This window comes from Delphinapterus leucas, chromosome 16 (assembly GCF_059928025.1).
Source record: "Delphinapterus leucas isolate spDelLeu-1000000601 "Yukka" chromosome 16, BTC_Dleu_Yukka2, whole genome shotgun sequence".
Taxonomy (NCBI): Eukaryota; Metazoa; Chordata; class Mammalia; order Artiodactyla; family Monodontidae; genus Delphinapterus; species Delphinapterus leucas.
The window spans coordinates 62444513-62467931 of NC_143144.1; the positions used below are offsets into that span (position 1 = coordinate 62444513).

Genomic DNA, 23419 nt, shown 5'->3' on the forward strand with positions numbered 1-23419 from the left:
CTATATAAACCTGATTCTGTATTATGATAAGGCTGAGCCAATTGATGGGTGAATTCTCTACAAAATAGATAAATTGGTATTTTCAACAGATTTTTCTAGAAGTATCTCACATGAGTATGAGGTCTTTTATACTTGGGATCACCTTTCTTTTAATTAGGCTTGCACTCAGCTGGGAGGCAAAGAGAGAAGTGAGCTCAGTTTGTGGTTACAGATGTTAATGAAAGGAAGAAGAGACATGGATTATTTATTTGTTGCTTTAAATTATCTTTTTAATGTGGGTTTTATGTAATTTAAAAAGTGGTTCCCAGACTTTTGAATTTTATAGATTCATGAAAAGAAACATAGAAGCAACAAAACCCTTTGGGAGGCATGACAAATGGGTTGCCATTAAAAATTTTTTTTGTTTTTGACAAGGAAGGTTATTTGAAACTGCCCTTTATTTGTCACCATCATTTCAAAAGAGAGATAGATGATTTTAACACCATGAAAAATAAGGAAACTATCTCAGAATTTAAAATTTTAATAAAACTAGCCTATTTGAATAAATTTAGTTGTTTTTTTCTTCCTGTGAGCCAATGAAAAATTTTGTCTTGGCCTGGTATGGGAATTACTACAAGCACACCTCGTTTTATTGCTCTTCACTTTATTGCGCTTTTGCAGTATTGTGTTTTTTACAAATTGAAGGTTCGTGCAGCCCTGCATTGGGCAAGCCTGTCAGCACCATTTTTCCAGCAGCTTTGCTCACTTCGTGCCTCTGTGTCACATTTTGGTAATACTCACAATATTTCAAACTTTTTCATTATTATATTATGATGAGCTGTGATCTTTGATGTTACTACTATGACTTGCTGAAGGCTCAGGTGATGGTTAGCATTTTTTAGCAATAAACTACTTTTTAATTAAGGTATGTATGTTTTTTAGACATAATGCTATTGCACACTTTAATAGACTATAGCGTAAACATAGCTTATATATTTGGGAAACTGAAAAATTCATGTGACTTGCTTTATTGCGGTGGTCTAGAGCCGAACCTACAGCATCTCCAAGGTATGCCTGTAGTTAAGGTGATAATAGCAAACACAGCATTTACTGTATGTTCTAAATGCTTTACCTATATGAACTCATTTAACCTCACAACACAGGAGGTAGTTACTCATATTACCCCCATTCTACAGGTAAGGGAACTAAAGCACAGGGAGGTTGAATGACTCTCCCACGTTCATGCATCTGGTTAGTGGTAGAGCCAGAATTCTCATCTAGGCAAGTTTGGCTCCATGTTTCATACACTGAACCGCCACATCATACTGCCTCTTGTATTTAAGCTACCCCTTCTGTGCCTAATCTAAATTATTGGCTTGGCTCAGTGGTTGTTGGCCGTGTCTTATTAATAGGTGAAGAGGAAGTCCTTGCTGGCCACACATCAGTTTTGGGGTAATTTGGATTTCAAACCAGAAGATAACAATTTGGTTTTGCCTTGTAAAGGAATGTAAAGTTTTTAATTCCAAAAGGTAATATGTCAGACTCTAGAGTTGAAATTGAGGATTTAGTGTTGAATGGTAAGTGATCCAATGCTTTAATAAAACTTTGTTGGTGATTTTTCATATAATTTGAGGGGCTAGCCTGTATTTTCCAACTAAAGCTGAAAGCAGTAGTAAATTTCTATCTGTAAATTTAATGAAGAGTTTAGTAATCTAACAAATTTCAAAAGTATTTCTATTTAGCTACCACTTTTGATGAAGGTGTTAACACATGATAACTTGAGTCTAATATTTTAAACTTTTTAAAGAGTTTATGAATAATAGCCATACGGTCGTGGAACTAGAATGTATTTGATCATCTAGTCCAGTGGTTTTCAAACTGTACTCTCAGGAGCTCTTGAGTTTGGAAGAAGCATCTCGAGAATCCTTCAAAAAGTGAGGACAGGGCTTCCCTGGTGGCGCAGTGGTTGAGAGTCTGCCTGCCGATGCAGGGGACACGGGTTCGTGCCCCGGTCCGGGAAGATCCCACATGCCGCGGAGCGGCTGGGCCCGTGAGCCATGGCCGCTGAGCCTGCGCATCCGGAGCCTGTGCTCCGCAACGGGAGAGGCCACAACAGTGAGAGGCCCGCGTACCGCAAAAAAAACCCAAAAAAACAATAAAAAGGACAGTAGGGCTCTGGGCCCCTGCTTCCAGAGCAGGACCACTTTACATCTGTTTTATAAACTGAGATTGTTTTGGTGTGTTTTTTAAAAAGAGAGTTCAACTGGTTTAAAGACAATGGCAGCAAATTAGAGTTTGGAAACCACTGACCTAGTTCAAATCCTTCATTTTACAGATGAGAAAGAGACCCCTTTGTTAAGTGACTTGTTCCAGGCCTCAGGAAACTCTGCGTTTGTATAATTATTCTTTCCATTTACAAAAAGTCATTCAGCTCTATTCTTACCTGGGAAGTGCATTGTATTCTGATCCACAGGGCGTTGCTCAGGTCATGATTCAGTCTTTTCAGTTGTCATCTTGTGCAGTCTTCAACGCCCAAATGCAGGACGTAAGTCCCGCGTGCCTTGTAGGAGGGTGCCTTCTTCTGTTTTACCTGCTTTTTCTTTGGCTCACATGTGCCTTTTCATTGTTAGCTTCATTTGTTGTAAATCTAGAAGACTGATAGATGATAATGTCAGAGATGACAATAGTAATAACCTGACATGAACTTTATAGTACAGTATTCTTTGAAGAGTTCACATTTGATTCTCGTTGCCAACCCCTAATATAGGGATGGAGTGTATCTGTTTTACAGATGAGGAAATCGAGGCACAGAAGACTAAGTGATTTGCCTAAAGTCACAAAAGAGATTAGTGGTAGAGCTGGAACTAGAACACTTCTACTACAGTGTTCTTTTTTCTGTCTACACCACCACAAATTTTAATCTGAGATTTTCACCTTTTTCAAGAAATATCTTCTCAATAGTATTTTATGAACTTTGCACATGTGAGAAATTGAATGCTGTGGTTAGATTTTTATCTTCGTGTGAAGTGACATTTTGATTGCATATATGTTTATGTAGATGTTTTAATTATGGATATGGTCAGAAAAGCCATGTTAAAAGTGGTGATTTTAGTTCCATTTAGTTTTCACGGTTCAAATTGTCCATAATGAATGGTGGGTTGCTATTCTCCATGCTGCAGTTTTAAATTAAGTCTGGAGTTCCAGGCTGTATTCTTTCTCACAGTTTCTATAGGGAAATGACTAGCTTATTTAACACTGTAAGTTTTGTTTGTGATGTTTGATATACACAACTGGAGTAGATAGAATACAGCTTGATTTCAACCCCTCCTCCCCTCCTCCTGAAATTATTTATTTATTTATTTATTTATGTATATTATTGTCAGCCATTGGACTCTATAGTTTTCTGAAAGAGTAGTCAAAATGTTAATTATTTTTTGACGAGAGGGAGAAATTATGAATTACGAACACTTTTCTGATCATTACCATTTTTAGCTTTTAAGTTAAAATGACCAGATGATGTACAAATAGTGCCACGTATCATAACCCTTTCTTAGAGTTTTCTAGAACCCAAAGCTGTATTTTTTAACGTTCACAGTTATCTGACTAATAGGATAAGATTCCTTACCAGAATTAAAACTTGTACATTTAAAGAACACTCATTTTACAATTTCTGTGTCCATTTTGAAATTGTTACTCTTAGTGATCAAATTGATCTGTTATTATTTTTTTAAATGAGTGTAATTTGTGCAGCCTTTTTGGAATGTAAGATCACTTTTCTTTTAGATCCTAAGAGTAATTTCTAATTACAGATTCCGCTGTGAATGTATTATACTTGGCTTTTGAAGTTAGGAAATTTAATGAAAGCTCAGTGATATTAAATTTTCATTTCTTTTGTGGTAATAAAATATATTAATGTGTAAGGGACCTTTTCGGTAGTTTTTGGCCTTAATATAAAAAAAAATGAAATGTGCAGTATTCTTGACTGTGTAGTCATCCACACTCTGCTTGATTCTTCAAGTCCGTAGCTCTGTAAGGCAGCTGGTGCCTGTGCAAACTCTGGTGGTTAGGAGACGCTTCCATACATTGCCTGCCTTGACCTGTTGATCTTTATTTATCTTCTGGAGCAGCACAGTGCTAGTTCTGCCCGCTTCTATATAAGAGTCTTAGCTCCTTTTTCCTCATATACTGGCCACTTCAGGGCATGCTTTTGTAGTTCCTTGTCATTCATTTTGAGTCTTGATCTCTGGACCCTTATTCCTTGCTTTGAGTTCTCTGTGGTTTACTTTTGAACTTTTCAAAGTATGTTACTAAGGGAAGGGACCCACTACTCTTTATATGGGCTGACAGATAAAACCAATTTGGGACCAATAGAGTGGAAACTCCTTGAAGGCAGTACTGTCTTTTATTAATTTTAGTAACCCTGTAAGTAGTACAGTCCCCAGCATTTACTAAGTGCTTAATAAAGGTTTTCTTTGACCTGAACTCTTATCTTGTTTAATTTAGACATAAATATAATAATATGACCAAAAACTGCATTGACAAGAAATCACGTTCACTTTTTTAGCGGCACTGGCTTATACAGTTGACCCTTGAACACCTCAGGTATTGGGATGCTGACCTTCCGCGCAATTGAAAATTCACATATAGCTTTACAGTTGGCCCTCCGCATCTGTGGTTCCACATCTGGACATTCATCCAACCATAGAATGTGTAGTACTGCAGTACATACTTAGTGAAAAACTCCACGTTTAAGTGGACCCACACAGTTCAAACCTGTGTTGTTCAAGGGTCCACTGTGTTTACCTTTTTTAGTTTCATACAAATATTTATTTGCCCCATCTTTTACACTTGATTTTTTTGATAAATATAAATGTAATATTTTTATTTATGATAATTTGGACCCATTATTTCTGTCCACACAGATATTTTTTAAAAGTTCTTTATGCAAACTAGTGGTAAAAATGTTGAACAAAAGAAAACTTTTGATATATCTGCAGGTTATATTGTTTATTAAACAAGTTTGCACATAGAAATTTCACAATGAAATTAGAGAATCAATTTACTTTTTATTACAAATGATATTTACTGTAGGAAAAGAGAAGCTTGACAACTTACTTTGTTATAACTGCTTATAAGATAGGATGGAGACTTTTGCATCTCTTTAAATAAAGCTCAAAAGCCTTATTCTAGATAGTTGAATTTAAATATTCATTGAGTTTTTATTTTTTTATTTGCTGTGATAAAGCGACGTAGGTGACTCTAGTCAAGTTGGCAATTGTAAATTTTTTTTGTATAAATTTGCTCAGCATTTATTGTATCTATGGAACTGACAACTTGCGTGATATTTTTTTTAACGACACATAAGTACATTTCCTGTCCCCAGTACATAAGACCATAGCTCAATAAATACAAAAGTACATGTTATTCCACTTGCAACTGGCAATTGTATTTTATAGAGACAGTTTATTAGTCTTATACAGTAGCAACTGTATATTTGTATTTATGCTAAAATACAAATCATGATGTAGATGAGACAGCAGCATTTGTGACAACAAACTAACAGGATGTCATGGATGGTAAGACCTGATTCTCACCTCCAGAGAAACAGTAGTAAGACAAGCATCTTGAGGAGCACTGCTGACTCACTCTTTGTGCACTGAAGACCAGGCTGGTAGTGATCCAGATCCTGTCAGACTCTGTCCAAGGCCTAAAAAATAGTTCCAAAATGGATCTTGAGGTTTTATATCTCTTAGATGTGCAAGAGGAGGGATTATAGGTGAAGTGCTGCTCAACCCCAAATTTCTAAATCTATACTCAAATTGATCAGAATACCCTTGAGCTGATCACAAACTGCTGTAACAGCCAAGAGAGGGATGGAGCCAAACGTTTACTGGCAAAATTTGCATTTCTTCAATTTGAGTGTGCTTCCTTTCCTTCTGCAAATGTGTAATCTAGCATAATGACCATAAGTCACTTCAACCTTCCCTTTCCTTACACAGTAACTGAAGGATTTTTTTTTGAAAGTGTAAGTTTGGCATTCGGGCAAAAATAGTATGTACTCAGTAAATACTGTTGAATGAATGAGTGAATCCCTTACATGTTGGTAGAATTCTCTGATTATAAGGAATTTTGTTCGTAGAGTCATAAAATGTTAATTCATTTTCCTATTTCTAGTTCACATTTCTCTAGCAGTGCATTATTTCTCATTAAATCCTTAAAGTATTGTTCTTTTTAGGCACAGGCTAAAGATACAGAATCTGTCTTTCTCTGTTAGTGTAGCCATGGTATGGCTTCCTCTTTATTAATAGAAAAATAGAGAGTTTAAAATCCTGATATGTTTTTCTTGTTTGCTCTTTATTGCCTCTCTTCCTGAAAGGCATTTCTTGTTTATTCTTGTTTTGTCCACACTCTAGTGAAATGAATAGTCAGTTTTAGAAACTGTAAATTTATTTTTTTTCCCAAAGATGTAGGGCATTTTAATTATGAGTGGATTATGGACTTCTTTTGTATGTGTTATTCTTAATAGTTTAGAATATTATGTATTCTAGTACTTCCTTTCTGGGCTTGAATTGGGTGACTAATACATTTATGTTATGTCTATACTATATAATTTTGGTGATTTTTAAATCTAGTTGACTTTGAAACTTGGTTCAGAAATCTTGTTAATCACTAAAATATACAGAGGTATAGATAAATGGATGTTTTGCTCAGTAGATACTTATTAACTGATGGTTAACTATGTCTAATAGGAACAAGAGTTTGTTCAGAAGCAACAACAAGAATTAGATGGCTCTCTGAAAAAGATCATCCAACAGCAGAAGGCAGAGTTAGCCAATATTGAAAGAGAGTGCCTGAATAACAAACAACAGCTCATGAGAGGTATATGAAATTATGCAGCATACGTATATATATATATATATCTCAAAACATTGCGGAGATATACCTTGGAAATTATTTGAATGTTTTCTTTTGCTAGAGTGGTAGAGGGAAAGATGAAGCAACTTAAATAAGAGGAAAATACTTTATAAAATTAAGAAATACTGCAATAGAAGTGAACATAAACATATAATCCTTAAAACATCTTTTTTGTCCAGATGATGGTAGAAATATACCTGAATAATTTTATGTACTCATTATGCCTTACAGTGTTGGTATACTTAAATTGGCTACATGATAGAATGGAATTTTAAGCACTTATTTCCCCTAACAAATACCTGATATTTTTTTTCTTTCTCATTAAGATGATTAAATGGAATTTTGGTGTTGTGGGTAGGGCATTCTCTGTTTACAGGACATCAGAGCAGAACGGAAAGTGGTAATGGATATTATCTTTATGTTGGTAATATTGCATTTATAGCTCAGAATGTCCGTGTGTATTAATTAGTGTATTAGAACACTTGTATGTAAATATTAAAAGGAAGACCAAAGTACATTAGTAAAAAGAGCAAAGTTACATTTTGAAATTGCTTTCTTCTTCTAGCTAGAGAAGCTGCGATTTGGGAGCTTGAAGAACGACACTTACAAGAAAAACACCAGCTGCTCAAACAGCAACTTAAAGATCAGTATTTTATGCAAAGACATCAGCTACTTAAGCGCCATGAGAAGGTTAATGAAAGGAAAATTTGTTCACTTTTTTGTTCATTTTAAAGTGTGCAGAGCTATTTATTTTTGAAACTTATATTTTTTACAGAATAAAGTTCAGGTTTCCTTTCTTTTATCCTAAAATTTCTTTGAAATTTGGAGTAATTAGTTGTATGTTGGTCACGATTGCAAACTCTTTTCTACAAATTCCAAGGAAGGTAACTAATTACAATGCTTAAAGACCTCTTATACATTATAATCTTCATCTTGTCTCTCAGAGTTAGCTATTTTGGCTCCATTTATGGTTCAGGTATCTTAAAAATGTGGACTCCCTATACTTAGTATACGAGAGTCAATATGAATCTCTTATTACTAATAGCTTATTTTTCTTATAAATTATTTTTTGCCTAGTATTTTGCTGGTTGGTATGCAACAAGGGAGAGAGTAATTTGGGGAAGCAACAGCAAAATGACATGTTTGAGCATACATGTGGGTACAGAGTATTATATCTACATCACTGGACTCTGAAACTTTCTTAGGAAACAGAACAAATGCAGCGTTACAATCAACGCCTTATTGAGGAGTTGAAAAACAGACAGACTCAAGAAAGAGCAAGACTGCCTAAGATTCAGCGCAGTGAAGCCAAGACTCGCATGGCCATGTTTAAGAAGAGTTTGAGAATTAACCCAACAGCAACACCGGATCAGGATCGTGAAAAAATTAAACAAGTAAATAAGAAAATTACTCTCTTTAAGTTTAAAAGTTTTGAGTGGCCTTTAGGAGTACCACATAATTGTGCTGTAAACATTTGGAGCTACCTTGGGCTCGCTGATGTTCACCATGGCTCTGTACACATATGGCACATACCAACTCAGTCTCCCCCAGGTGCTGGCCACGGAGAGCTGCTCTCTTCCACGCCCCACACCAGATCCAGGGCTAGGCTGGTCCTAAGACCAGCTCTGGGAATAAGATGACTTGGCCAGCTTTTCAGTCAATCGTGTGGTCTCACTATAGTTCTACAGTCACAGATCCCACACGCAAATTAACTGAGGTCACTAAGCAGGTAGGAGGAACAAGGTTTTAATCAGAAGTCTCTCTCCACCTCCCTACACTCCACCAAAGCCATGACGTAGACTCCAGCTTTGAGTCCCAGCATATTACTACTTGAAGCTTTAGTTTATTGTACTTTAAGCTTTGTTACATTCCTTGATTACACCTTTGGAAGATGCAGAAATTACATTACTTGTTAACCATATTTATCTTTTGTTTTTCTTACTTATAGTTTGCCTCTCAAGAAGAAAAGAGGCAGAAAAATGAGAGAATGGCTCAGCATCAAAAACATGAAAATCAAATGCGGGATCTTCAGTTGCAGTGTGAAGCCAATGTCCGAGAACTGCATCAGCTGCAGGTTAGCTGCAGAAGCATGAATGCAAAGATGGTACTAGATGCACGGTACAGGTGGCTGGTTTTGAGGAAATAATAGCTACTCAGAGTAAGCTGCACATTGCTTGTGAAGATGCTGGGATTTAAAGGTTTTCTTTCCTCTGTAGACCCAAAGGAAGATCAGTTTAGTATCGCAGGCACTTGTTTAGAACTTACACAGCCGTGATTAGTATAAACATGAAGCTAATTTATGATATAAGAAGTTGCATCTTTCGGGCTTCCCTGGTGGCGCAGTGGTTGAGAGTCCGCCCGCCGATGCAGGGGACGCGGGTTCGTGCCCCGGTCCGGGAAGATCCCACATGCCGCGGAGCGGCTGGGCCCGTGAGCCATGGCCGCTGAGCCTGCGTGTCCGGAGCCTGTGCTGCGCAACGGGAGAGGCCACAACAGTGAGAGGCCCGCGTACCGGTAAAAAAAAAAAAAAAAAAGAAGTTACATCTTTCAAAAGTACTATTGAGAATTTTTAGTGTATTTTGCAAAGAAGATGAACAAAGTTTTAAAAATGATGTAGGCATTTTTTTTTTTATCATTCTGAATTTAAAATTTCTTTTTATTTAAGGAGAAATAGTTCATTTTCTTCAAGGTTTTTGAAAAAGGTGATAAGTATATGAGAATTCTTTTCCTAAGGAATTTAAACATTACTTTAGAGGGGACTGTTTTTGAACCTTACCTGGAGTATGCAGCTCTCTAATATAATATAATATAATGTAATGTAATGTAATATAATTTCTAAAATGTTTACAGTTTCAGAGTAGTGTATACATTGTGGATATGCTACATATTTGCTTAATTTACTAGAGTGGAATAGTTTCTAACCCCATGTTCTGGTAATGCTTGCAAGTTGCCCTCTGAAGTGTCAGTTTTGTGAGTAAACCTTCTTAGAAGGAAAATCAGGATCAAACTACTTCTTTCTATTCAAGTTCTTTTCATATGGATAACAGATCTAGCCTCTAAACTTGCAAAAATGAAGTTATGACTCTTCATGATTCTTGGCCTTTGGTTGTTAGAGGAGAATTTCAACCTCAGTAATAGCTTTATGTTTGATGAATACTTTATTATTTTGGAAGATAATTGTATTTGTGAAAAATTGCCAGCTTGATCTGAAATTTTTTAAATCCAAACTTTATTTTCAGAATGAAAAATGCCACCTCTTGGTTGAGCATGAGACTCAGAAACTAAAGGAGTTAGATGAGGAACACAGCCAAGAATTAAAGGAATGGAGAGAGAAATTGAGACCTAGGAAAAAGGTAATTTTAAAAGCTTTAATTAAAATATGCTTGCATTCATCCATCCCTCCATCCTCCCAGCTATTGGCTTTTTACCTAATATGTGTCAGGAACAGTGTCAGGGACAGGAGACACAGAGATGAAGAGTCAAAGTCCCTGTCCCCGAAAGGTTCAGAATCTAGTTGACAAGCCGTTGCAGATCAGTAGCAGCATTTGTCTGAGGGAGGTAAGCACAAGATACAGAGCAGAGGGGCACAGTGTGCCAGCAAAGGAGGACGAGTGCATAAGTCTGCTCAGGGAAGTCAGGAAGGGTTAGAGAGGAGACGCCTTGTAAGCCAAGTGAGGCTTGTTAGATGAGTAAGAGCTTGCTAGGAGGACAGACAGATCGGAGTGGAGTGGGGGCAATTTAAGTACAGAAAAGAGAGTGAGTGAAAATAATGTGTACAGGAATCATAAGTAGCTCCCTATCATTGTAGCATTAGAGGGAGTGTGTGCCTGTGTGTAGGCATTAGGGAGGGAGAGAGGGAAGGGATGACAGCTTTGTCTGGATGGGTCGACTGGAGCCAGATTACACGGCCCTTGTGTGCTGTGTTAATTGACAATTTAGTAAAATAGGGATGGCTCTCTACACCGCGCCAGCCAGCCAGCCAGCTAGCTATCTTCTTTGTTTGCACTTGACTCCCCGCTAGCCTGGTCTAACTGGTCAACCATTTTAACTCTGTCTTTGCTATTACTGTATGATTCTCTCTCTTTGCCAACTGTCAAATTTAAACCTTTATTTTCTCTTGGGCTTCCTGCCTGCTATACATTTCAACCATTCCTTTCTTCCATTCACCCAGTGGGTTAATCAAAGAAATATGTATTTAGCACCTACCGTGTGCTAATAGTGTGGCTTTTTAACTTGAATTTTGTTTTTTGTTACATTTTTGAATAGGTAGTTCATTCATGTGTTTCTGCATTCAAAGGGTACACAGAGGGGTGAAAGTGAGAAGTCCCTTCTCCAGTTCCTCCTTTCACCCTTTGCAGTCTAGCTTTCGCCTCAAATTCCTCCCCAGTTGAATTGGGTGACAGTGGTCACCAGTGGCATTATCTACCTGTTCTTCTTAAAAACCTTCTTAAAATTTTCTTCTCACCTGACTTTTGTGACATACTCTCTTCTTTCTCTGTGCTCTTTCTTTGTCATCTAGTCACCGGAAATGTAGACATTTTCCAGTTTTACACTCTTACCTCTGCTCTTTATCTTGATGATCTTGTAGATTGTCATGGCTTCAGCTGCATGTTTAAGGACAATTCCAAAACTTGTATAGAACATGAATTATAAAGTCATACAGGTCTGGGTTCAGATCTCAGTGCTGACACTGATTAATTTTGTCTCTTAACACTTCTGAGCCCAGCTTTCCTCATTTGTAAAATGAGGATGTTACTACCTCCCTAATTGGGGTTGTTAAGACAGTTAACGGAAGTGATGCGTGTACAGTACTTGTCCCAGTACTTGAGATGTGGTCAGGATCCAATGAATGGTTGTTATGGTTATTATTTTATTGTTTTTCTTATCGGTTCGTGCTCTCAGCTCTCATTTTCCATATGGATGTTCCATTCCTCCTTATTTCATTCATTCTGTCCCATTGTCATCTCATCAAAGGTTTCTTTTTTTGATGACTGTATATAAAATATAGCTTCAATGCCTACCTCGAACACTCTCTATCCCCTCAACCTTTCTTTGTTTTTCTTCATAATATTCATCACCACCAGACACATTTCTTTATTGTGTGTCTTCTCCCACCAGAATGTAAGCTCCTTGAAAGCGGGGACATTATCTCGTTGTTCATTGATATATACCCAGCTTCTGGAACAATTCCTGCACACTGTAAATGATCAGTACATACCTGTTGAATGTTGTTGAACGTTGACTAAAGATTGTAAACTCAGTGGAGATAAAACTAAACTCAAAATCTTTCTTTCATCTCCATCTCATCTTTCCCCCTCTCTCCAGTCCTACCCACCATCAGGTGTTCTTGCTAACATTTCTGTTCTCTTAACTGACATCTAGGCTAGAAACCTGAATTACCTTTCATTTCCATCACACCCCACATTCAATCAGATGACAAATAATTTTGACTCTTATTTCATAATATTTCTCTTTCCCTTTACTGTCTTCCTACTATTGGCTTAAAATTGTTCAGTAATGTCCTAATGGTCCTTCTGGTCTCTTGTTCCCTTTCCTCCTACTTGCCTGCCATCACCAGAGTGTTTATCCTCAAGAGCATCTCTGTTACTGTCATAGTGGTGTTGATAAATCTTCAGTTCCAACAGAGTAGAATATAAACGCCTCACTTTGACTTTGAAGCCTTCATAGTGCCACACTTTGCCCATATCAGCCCTTCTAGCTTCGTCTCCCACTAGCCACTTTGTTCCCAGTTCATGTTCCAGTACTGGGTATAATCACCGTTACTCACAGCAACTCCACAGTTTCCTGCCTCTGTGCATTGTTTCAGCTCACTTTGTCTGGCGTGTCTTCCCCATCCTGTCTGTCAAATTCTTATCTTTCCTTTGAAACTAAGCTCATGGTTTTCCTCCTCTGAGAAACCTTCCTATACTTCCATCTTTTCCTGTACTTTGTATTTTTACAGCAGTACTTCTCCTGAGTCACTTGTCCACAAAGTAATTGATACCTCAGATATTTATCAAGCACTTATTATATTTGTTCCATATTGTGGGGTTGTAAAGATGAATCTGGTTTAGGTGTTACCTTCAAGCAGTGTGTAGTTCAATGTGAAAGAAAAGACATGCACATCAGTAATCAAAATAAAAAAATAGAAAATGGTAAGTTCCATGTGGAAGAGACAGTTAATATCAATAGTTAATTATAGGTGCCATCTGTTGAGTACCTAGTGTGTGTTAAGTACCTTATTATCACATTTAATCCTCTCATAGCAACCCAGTAGAAGTAGATGGTATTATCGCTGTTTCATAGCAGAAGAATGAAATGATTCTGTAATATAGAGAAGTTAAGTAATTACCCCCAAGTTATCCATTCATGTGGCTGAGTCAGGACTTGAACCCAGGGCTGGCTGTACAGCCTATGGTCCTAGCTGTTGAGCAGTCTCTTCTTCCTTAGGATAACAAAGTCTTTGGGGCAAATAATTTTATCTGGGCTGTCAGAGTAAATTCTGTTTTTAATACCAGTGCATAATTTCTTTTTCCCTTCCTTTTTAAGACACTGGAAGAGGAGTTTGCTAGGAAACTACAGGAACAGGAAGTGTTCTTTAAAATGACCGGGGAGTCTGAATGCCTTAACCCATCAACACAGAGCCGGATTTCCAAATTCTATCCTATTCCTAGCTTGCATTCCACTGGATCATAACAATGGGAAGCATTCTGTGGTTGGGTTTGTCTTCTTAAGTATGTCATTCCGTTCTCTTCATCTTCTGCCATAGTCTGTATCAGAGAGCTCACGAAGACAATCACCTGCCTCACCGTCTAGATGGTTTTTTGTTTGTTTTGTTTAGCAAAGATAAAGGGAAAGGCACTAAGACAGATGCTGGGCCATGCTGGCAAAGTAGCATCTTGCAGTAATTCCCTAAGGTGATTTTTGTATATAATCTTAAAAATTGTGTTGTTTAGATACTGTTACCTGAAAAACTCGTAGAGAGATAATGTTTAAAGTTATTTAAAAAAACCCTGTTACGTCACTTAAGTATTACTAAATATCTTTTTTCCTGACTTAACTTCTCAATGATGCCTAAAATCTATAGTTGAAACTGCTGTAGAGAGTTGGATTAATTTTTTGGTGAATCAGCTCTCATGAAAAAACTATGAGTTGCTCAAAATGTGATATTGATTCAGTAAATAAATCTGTTACCTTTAAATGTTAGCATCAAACTCTTTTAAAAGAGAAAAATTATTTCAATAATTTGTCTAAAATACCTGTTTAGACATGAGCTAATAATTAAGGGTGCTAGTTTTATTAAAATAGTGCCTAAAACACTAAATTTCAGTTGAGTCTAAAATGGCATTTCCTTTTTTGATTCAACAGGGACAAAACACCCTTAGCATTAAGCATTATTGTTTTTTAAATCTTGCTCCTATTACCAATTGTTAGAAAATTTCATCCTAAAGTATATGTTGTACAAAGTTGGAAAGATGAAAAAAATAAACGGTAGCTTTTAGATGTCCAAATTGGAAATGTAAAACTCACCAAATTAAAAAAAATACAGATATAGCTATCTCAGCTTATTTCCTGAAAATAATACATGAGCTGGTTAAATGAATTCTCCCATCTTAGCAAATTCTGTTTAAAACTGTTGGAGGCTGGCAGGCTCTGTGTTATATTTATGAATATATTTTTATGAAATTAATCTTAAAAGAGGCATTTGTTCAGAATAGTTTTTAAGAATTTAAAATATTTAGGCAAATATCAGAAATGACTTTTCGTTGTTCTGAGATCGAGTCATTTATATTTTGGTTTTGTTTTGTTCCATGTTTAAATTATTTACTTTGATTTGAGTGGGAAAAGCCTGAAACCTTTATCATGAGGGTGCTGATACGTGTAATTATTAATGAAATGTTCACTCTAGTCCCTTTTGAGGCTTAGAATTTCAAGCACGTGTCAGGTCGAAACAGTATTATAAACCATATTTCGGGGTGTGAGACAGTACATTTGTAGACGAAGCTTGCTGCCTGCCATGTGCGCCTGTTCTGTCATGAGTGCCAGGTACCAAATTGTAGAAATTTCAGTTTTTAGTTATATTACATTTGAGGCTCGTGAAAAATGCAAATGAAACTTTGTGGGAACACTGATTCATGTTAAGAAAATGTAAATATCTGTAGCACTTTCTTGCAGTTAATTTGAAAACTTTGAATGCTGAACCTTATTTTTTCAGTGGTTTAGATGATTTAAAAATGCATGTGATTTTAATTTTGTAATTGTTTTGACAAGCATAACTTACTTGGACAACTTTGTAGGTAGCCTTAACTTCTGGCCAAGTTTGTTTTTTATATAAATATATATACATATATATATATTATGTATGGTTGTAAATTCATACACTTATCACATGAATGTGTTACTGTATACAAAACTCTTTTAATGCTTTATTCTCAAATGCTGGGTTGAAGAATGTTTTGAAAGCCTTTTAAAATATATATCTTTATACAGTAATGTTCAGGGTGATGATGGAAATTGTTTATATTGTTATGATAGAAATGACAGTCTAATGTTACCCAGTGTATTTAATGATTTATTTGAAGAGGGAGAGAGGAAGAAGGTTCTCATACCACTTTCTCCTTTGAAATTTTCAGTTTATTGGCTTTTTAAAAATTAATACTTCAGGCAGTGGACATTTTTTCAGTATCGTTTAAAGGATATCCTGTGTGCTGAATAGTTTATGGCACATAATTAATTTGGTCTGAATATTTGGTTCTTTTTCTTCCTTTCAAGTTGACAGAGTATTGAATAAAGAGGCTCAGAGTAGAACGATTGACACGCTGGTAAGTTTGTTAGCACCTCTTGCATCTCCCGTAAAACTGCCCTTTGGATTCCTTGTTCACGCTCGAGTTCTCTTTCAAAAGTGACCAGACCATGTGCATGTAGGAGCAGGACTACAGAATGATATTCATGTAGAGGTAAAACCTTCATTTTAATACTTAAAGTTACATAAATCTTTTCAAAAGGTATTTTGTTGTATAGACCATGCTGTTTGTACCCATCCCTGCCCACTTCTTGCTGTAGGCCCTGTATTCACGTACAGAAGTGTAATCCTTCTCTCTTGCATGAAGTGTAGGTGGGGGGTTTGGGGAGGGACACAGACATCTTTGAGATCAAAGAGTACAGTCAAAGGCATTCCTGAGTTGGTGGTTTTGTTGCTGTGGCAGAATGTGCTATGAAATGCATAGAAGAAATTCTCCATGTGTGCCCCCTAATTACTCAGCCTCCCCTCCTCTCCCTGCGTGCTGTGGACACGCCAGGCCACCACGCTTCTGCAGGTCTAGCTCATGGAGCTCGTTGCACCAGGTTGCCTTTCCTAGTCCTGTCAATCCATAGTCGGGTGTGAATTGCTGAATTAGCCGCTATGCTACATGGACTCACAGTTAAGCTTTTTCTTACCGTTTTCTATGGGGAAGCTATAGGGTGGGTAAGGAGGAAATTTGGAGTGCTTATACCTTGCTGAAAATGTTGAAACTTTCCTGTGACAGGATACAGCAAATTGTAATTAAATATAAACCAGAACCAGAGCTACCTCTAAGTAGTGTTTCCTCAAGCACAAAGCTCTCAGGCATATGAGACCCACTGTGATGGAGGGTCTCTGATTTCTTGAGCATCAGTGAGTTTCAGAAGTGATTGTCTTTTGTAGTCTCCTAGTTCCCTTGTAACTACACACTTTTTTCCCCATTCCACACTGTGCTTAAATGACAAAGACTCTTCTGAGAAGCCAAATTCTGTCAAATGATTAGCTAGAGATATTGTTGATTACAGGGAAATGTAGAGCTGTGAGGCGGAGGCGGCGAGCTCTGTAGTTCCAGTTCTAATAGGCTTCTGGTTGAATAAATCACTTCTTTCCTGGGAAATGATCTTTTATAGGAAATGGGATATTTTAAATGCTTTTCTTAAGTTGAAGGCACAACAGTTGTTAATGCCACTACTGTTGCTATCCTGTGGCTGACATGGTTTTGATACAGCTTTAAAACTTCTGTTACCAAGCTTAGGGTAGAATGTGATACCAGTTTTAAATGTTGGCTGTAGCTTTTTGTAATCCTTCTCTGATTTGCAGTGTAATAACTTCACAAGCTAAATTTTCAGAAAGAATTTTGTTTCAGAAAATGCCTCTTGTCTGTTTGGGAGCAACATGTCTTTTCAATCATGGGGTTGGCAAATGAAAAATAAAGTTATTTCTTACTCTACTTTGGGAAGCAGTCTTTTATTGAGACTATTTGAAACTAGATTGTCCTGCGTGAGAACATTTTGTAGCATCTTTTAAAATCCTAATTATATTTTAAAAACTCGCAGTCCTCCAGATCTTCTGACCCTTCAGACTTACTAGCATTCCAGACCATCTGTAGTCATCACACACAAGAGGGTCCTTTTTACTGGTAACTTGGGACTGGTACCTGGTCTTTCAGTGCCCAAACCCCGCCTTTGGGTGGTGCTTAAAATATTTCCATCGACATATGTATATATACCTTTTTTTATGTCCTTTTTTCCCCTTGGAATGGATTATTTTTCTCACCAAACATTTCACAAACTGTGACGTCACTTCTGCTAAAAACAACCTCTTTTCATCATTCATGCAAGATTCAGTAGACATACTAGGCTGACCATTTGGCACGTGGTCAGCTTGGATGGAGGGAGGCACAGCATGTCATTTTCTAATCCAGGAGCATTGCATACTGTGGAGCTCATGCTTGACTTTTTTTTTTTTTTTTAATGAAACAAAAGAGGCTAAGATCCACCGCCATGCAGCTGAGGACATATCTCATATCTGGGTTCTGTCCAGAGAAGCCAGCGAGTTTGGGCTTTTACCCTATTTCTCTTGGGCATACGATTCTATGAAGACTTTGGGATAGCTTGGATAGGCAGATCTCATAACTAGGACAAAACTCAAAAGTCTGGTTAATCAAGGTAAGAATCATTAAAGGGGATATAATACTTGAGCTTCTAAAGCTACTATTACAAAAACAAATTGAGTCAGCCTTTAGGTAAAACTAACATATGAGAAAGGCACGTTGCGTTCATTCATTATACATAAGTTTTCATTAGACAGTAAAATGTCAAACTTAATTAACCAAAAATGTTTTCTTCCTTTCCCTCTTTCTTTTCCTCCTTTCCTTTCTTCCTTCCTTCTTCCCTCCTCCCCTCCTTTCTTTTTTTTTTTTTTGGTTAGATGGATCACATTAAGCATATTAAAAAAGAAAAAACCCTTTAATTGGAAATTTTGCAATTGAAATGACTCATCTAATAGACCACGTGAATGTTTGTAGACATTGAAAAGTGCAATAAAACCAACTGCGCCCAGTCCCCCACGCGTTTCCTAAGTGCAGAGCAGGGGTGCCGGCTTCCGGTGGTGTCAGGCAGTCTGCTCTCCCTCCCCTCCCCTCCCCTCCCCTTCTTTCCTCCTTGCCCCCTGCCTTTCTCTTCCTATCGGCTGCAACCTAGTTCAGTGTAACATACTATCAACTCTAGCATGGACCTATGGAGACAGATCATAGCTGCAGTCAAACAAACTTCCTAAGTGGGAATGTGATACATAGTGAGAAATACTAGTAGAAACCCTGTCACCACCTTCAGGGGAAGTGGATTTCTTAAGTTTTTTCAGCTGAGAGTTTTTTCCTATGACTAGAGAAGGCAGAGTGAAGAGAGGAGAGAGGAGGTGAGAGCACAGCCTTGCAGCGTTGACGAGAACAGTCCCATCGAGTGGCTCCCAGGAAGGCACCCCCCCACCCCATCTTCCATTTTCTGGGCTCATTTTTAAGGTGAAGCTCAAGGGCTCCCGAAACAACTTTTATGTACCTGGCTTTCCTAGGCTGGGGCTTGAACTCAGTGTTAAAGAAGCCGAGGAGCTCAGGCCTGGACAGCAGGGAGGCCAGCTTCATCCTCCCACACTGCATGCGGCCACTGTTGGGTCTACCCCGTGAAGCTGTTTCAGACTGTGTACCTTGGACTGAATTCTACATACATATATTTTGCTCCAGACTAAGATAAGGGTTCTAGTTGACTAGTTGCTGTGCTGCCTCAGTAGGACAGTGAGATTCCAGCTTTTACCCTCTGGAGAGGTCTTGACATAAGCGCCATAAGCCACTGCAAGAACTGGTCCAGGCGGCTGCTCCGCCAAGGGTCGCTCATGGCTTGACGGCGATGCTTCTCCTTCTCCGGCCAGCATAGACTTGGTCACCTAGAAGTTGGAAGATGAATGGGAAGTTAGAAAATGTCCTGTGGTCTGTGGGGACTTCCGCTTGGGTAATTACAGTAACTGTGACTACTACAAAACCGGCTTGAAAGATGAACTCTTTTGTAAGACTGTCAACTGATTGAAATTGATTACCCTATTTCATTACCAGCCTGGTTCTCCTCTTCCTCCCTGCATCGACACTCTTCTTCCTTTCTCCCTGGCTGTTCATTTGATAGGTACACAAAGTATGCTGTTGCCAGTGCCTGCCTTTCGTAGCTGGCATTTGCCTAAAATTTTCAGGCTTGCTCTGGAACACGTGGCCTGCTTCCCAGCACTCCAGGAACTGTGGCAAGTGAGGCTTACCTTTGTCTCCTTTTTCTCCCTTGTGTCCTCGAGGGCCGGGTGGCCCAGGCTGACCTGGTGGCCCAGCAGGGCCCCTCTCACCTAGGAGGACAGAAGGGGGCACGGCTAAGCGAGGCACAGTGCAGGACCTGAAGGAGCCGCACACGTTCCCAGCACGGTGCTGGCAAGGGAGCTGCTTCCCACAAGAGGCAGTCGTTAACACGGGATCCTGGTGGCTGTTTCCTGCCACCACTTACCTTTGGGGCCAGGGATGCCCATCTCTCCCTTCTGCCCAGGGGGTCCTGGGATGGCTCCATACGCTGCAAGGGGGAAAAACTGGCCTTAGACGAGAGCTCATCCTGGAGCTTGGGAAGTAAAGTGATTTGTTCAGACTAACACAGGCAGGTAGTGGTAGAATTTGGACTTGTAAGAAGAAAACGGTTCAGAATTTATCCGATTTTCAGCATCTCAAGTGTTAACAAGATTTTTGGGGAGACTGGTTTCTGTGGAGCAGACTACACGGCAAGTGAAGTGTTGGGAAAGTAATTGGGGCATGCCCTTACTTCTGAAAAAGTCCATGAGGTCCTCGGTCACGTTGCTGTAGGCGGAGAAGACTTTGCTGATGCCAGGGGGCCCCTGGGGCCCAGGCCGGCCTGGTGGGCCCCGCACAGTGTAGGCCATCCCTTGGAGCAGGCCCTGACCTGTAAAAACCAGAGTGGGTGGGCACAGGCAGCAGGGGTCACCCGGCACCCTCCTCACGGTGGGAGCGCGGTGCCCTCTGACTGTCTGGCTCCCATCCCAAGCTCTTCTGTGCAGCAGCGAGGGAAGAGTCTCCTTAGTCTCCCCTGTTGACAGGCACGTCTCGCCTCCGTGGGCTTGTTTCGCAGGCCTTTTACTGCATAGCTGTGCTGGTGAGCCGCCCGGGAAAGGGCTTCTTAGTCAACAGCCTTCCCTCAGCCCCACCAGAAAACCTTCATAGTCATATAGACTCCTCTGGGAAAACAAAGGACAAAGACCCCAGCATCTCTGTTCCCTGCAGCATAGGTTCCAGTCCCAACTGGGCCCCTTAAACTAAGCTTGTCTTCAGTCCCTGCCCGTCTGATTCCAGAACTGCTGTCCTACTGGATGTGGAGATGCTCACATGCTCCCGTAACCCCGCAGCGCTGAAGCCTACGTGTCCCCACTTACGCTGCAAGCTGTCAGACACCCGAAGGGCCAGCTCGTTGTAATCCAGACCTCCAGCAAAGCTGGCCCCGAAACCACCGTCACCGCCATACATGCCGCCTTCTGCCGCTGCCCCATAGCCTCGGCCCCGGCCCGTGTCCAGGCCAAAGGCTCCCCCTTCGCCCAGGGAGCCTCCGCTTGCTCCTCCTATGCCCGTGGAGGAGCCGTAGGAAGAGGCCCGACCGAGAGAAGAGGAGCTGCCGCCCCGGCTGTAGGAGCTGTCCGTGGATACCAGGCGGCTGTCCCCGGGGGGACCCTGGGGCCCGGGAGGACCCGGCGGGCCGACGATGAAGCTGCGCACATCAGGACCTGTGGGGAAGAAGCGGCATTAGTGGGAGCCAGGTCTGGGGGAGAGAAAGAAGTGGGACTTGGGGGTGTTTCTCCCAGGGCCTCAGCACCCCTGAGCAGGATGTGAACTCGCACCGAGCGGGAGCATGTGGGCTGGGAGGAAGCCGGGCTTCCTCGACCGACCAGGGCGGCTTATGTGTTTGGCCTTCAGTTCCCTTCAAGCCCCGCTGGCTGCCCCTCTCACAGGGAGAAGCCTGGTCTGGGAGGGGATGGAGGAGGGAGAGTGACGTCAGGGACACGCACTTGTGAGGTAGCTGATCAGCTCACTCCGGAAGTTGTCGCTGTTTTCAGCTGCGTATGTCACCAGAGCTCCTGAGACACCCGGGGGCCCTCGAGGGCCTGGGGGGCCAGGGGGACCAGGAGGGCCTGGGATGGATGACAAGCCAGCAGCTGAGCAGGGGGCAAGAGAAAGAAAGATCAGGGATCCCCTGCCAGGACCGCGGAACTCCCAGCCTGGGCCCGTCTGGAAGGAGGCGGTGAGGGAGGCCCCCACACGCGTGTCCCGTCCTCCCCTGGGGTGACTGCTCCCCGCTGCTCTCCACCCCCAGTCCCGGGCCTCATTCAACCCAAATCATATCCCTTCCCCTCAGCCCTTCTGCCGCTGGGAGTTGGGGCTCCCGGCTGGGCACCTGGTCACCCGCTGGCCCCCGAGTTCTCTCGTGACTTGGACGCATGGTGTCCCCCCACTTCTCCCCCTGCCAGGGCTGAAAGCACCTCAACGTCAAGTGTGTCCCCCTCCAGGGCCCCAGAGCCCGGCCCTGTACCCGCTCTAGGAGGACTGGTGCCTGGGCTGAGCCCTCCATGGCTGCCCTGGCTCAGACCCGCGGGAGCCCTGGAGGTCAGGCTGCAGCCCTCGCCTGCCTCACTCCTTACTCTGCAGGTAGGACGAGAGGTCCTCCATGCTGATGCTGGACCACGCGCTGCCTGGGAGCCCTGGTGGCCCAGGGGGACCTGGGGGCCCAACAATGCCTCTGAATTCAGACCCTGAGACACCAAGGAAGAGCAAGGATCGGTCACAGCCTGGGCCAAGGAGCTCTGCCATCCACCCCGAAGCACTCGGTCAGATGGCCCTGCTCGGCCGTACCTTGGAGCAAGGAGAGGAGCTCCTCGTAGGATGTTCCCGGCAAGCCTGGGGGCCCTGGGGGGCCAGGAAGCCCAATGCTGACTCCGGAGCCTGAGGAACAAATCCCAAGTTGCGATGGATGCAGATCAGACAGGGAAGGGCAGATGGAAACACCGTGTCAGAGAGGAAGCCAGACAGAAACAACCTGAACAAAAGCGGAGGCTGGGATAGGGGCGAGAGGGGCAGCGGGAAGAGACTGGCAGAGGGTAACGCGGACACGAGACCCTGGGTAACGGCACCACGGAGGAGAGGCCCCAGGGCCCGGGACGAGTGCAGGTCCGAAGTGCCCACAGCCCTCCTCCTGCTGGGTGTGTGGGAGTGTGTGTGTGTGCATGTGTGTATAGAGAAGTGTGCGTGTGAGTCGTGTGCAGGACGGTGCCCGGGACACTCATTCTGGCTTCCCTCGCCCAGCTCCGTGACCTGCTCTGGAGCCACAGGTTTGAACAGCTCTGAAGCGGCCCCCCTCCCTCTGGGTTGGGTGCAGCCTGGCGGGAGAGGGACAGGGGGCCATTTCCGGGATGTCCCGCCCTGCTGCCTGCCCTGCCACGGAGGCTGACACTCACTGGACATGTAGCTGAGGACGCGGCTGCTCAGCTCTGCATAGTCCAAAGACTGGAGGGACCAACCTCCACTGGCTCCTGGTGGCCCTGGGGGACCCCGAGGGCCCATCAGGTACTGCCGTAGATACTGACGCACGTCATCCCCTGAAAGGAGAGGAGGCGCCAGTATGGACCACACATCCAGCCTAACCTCCCCACAGACTGGCCCAAGTGACGTGTGAGCTGGGGGTTCTCAGACCCCCAGGGGGACATCATCAAGCTTCCGGGAGCTGAAGGGCCTCCTGCCCGGTTGCCTGGCGTTAGAGGGGAGAGCTGATGCCCCCTTTCCAGCTGGCTGCTGGGAGCGAGGAGGGAGTGGCTCCTTGTCCCAAGGGACCGCCAAGTGCGCCTGACGAGTGCGGCCAGGAGAGAGGGAAGGCACCCCACCCTCTAGCCCACCACAGCCGACTCACGCTGGAGCACAGCCAGGATGTCTTCAGAGGAGATGGAGGTGGAGGACGTGCTGATGCTGTACCCCGAAGCTGTGGGGAAGGAAACTGGTTACCCGCTTAGCTGGTACTGAAGCAATGCACTCATTACTCCAGAATCACAGACCCGGTCAACCAGCTGTTTCCGTTTGGGGGAAATGAATGCACGGCGGTGTTAGCAGGCCATTTATAATTTCTTATTTCTATATTTCTTAATCTGAACAAACCTTTTTTGAAGCTAGAT

At 41.8% G+C, this 23419-nt stretch overlaps 2 protein-coding genes across 9 annotated transcripts in view; one reads left to right on the top strand and one right to left on the bottom strand.

Moving 5' to 3' along the window:
• SLK (STE20 like kinase) overlaps positions 1-17126 on the top strand; it is a 56882-nt gene extending 39756 nt beyond the window's left edge. For 4 of the 5 annotated variants that reach the window (XM_022568841.3, XM_022568842.3, XM_089898117.1 and 1 more), the window contains 6 exons: positions 6729-6858; positions 7460-7584; positions 8100-8288; positions 8843-8968; positions 10134-10247; positions 13444-17126. In XM_022568841.3, coding sequence (XP_022424549.1) covers positions 6729-6858; positions 7460-7584; positions 8100-8288; positions 8843-8968; positions 10134-10247; positions 13444-13590 — 831 coding nt within the window. In that variant the 3' untranslated portion in view covers positions 13591-17126. The remainder of the gene's footprint in view (positions 1-6728; positions 6859-7459; positions 7585-8099; positions 8289-8842; positions 8969-10133; positions 10248-13443) is intronic. The other variant, XR_016388155.1, reaches the window with a different exon arrangement.
• Positions 15098-23419, bottom strand: part of COL17A1 (collagen type XVII alpha 1 chain) — a 55105-nt gene continuing 46783 nt past the window's right edge. For 3 of the 4 annotated variants that reach the window (XM_089898114.1, XM_089898115.1, XM_089898113.1), the window contains 10 exons: positions 23161-23229; positions 22712-22852; positions 22110-22199; positions 21899-22009; positions 21269-21415; positions 20642-20986; positions 20017-20154; positions 19711-19773; positions 19475-19555; positions 15098-19114 (listed from right to left, as the gene is read on the bottom strand). In XM_089898114.1, the coding sequence (XP_089754240.1) occupies positions 19062-19114; positions 19475-19555; positions 19711-19773; positions 20017-20154; positions 20642-20986; positions 21269-21415; positions 21899-22009; positions 22110-22199; positions 22712-22852; positions 23161-23229 (1238 nt within the window). In that variant the 3' untranslated portion in view covers positions 15098-19061. The remainder of the gene's footprint in view (positions 19115-19474; positions 19556-19710; positions 19774-20016; positions 20155-20641; positions 20987-21268; positions 21416-21898; positions 22010-22109; positions 22200-22711; positions 22853-23160; positions 23230-23419) is intronic. The other variant, XM_089898116.1, reaches the window with a different exon arrangement.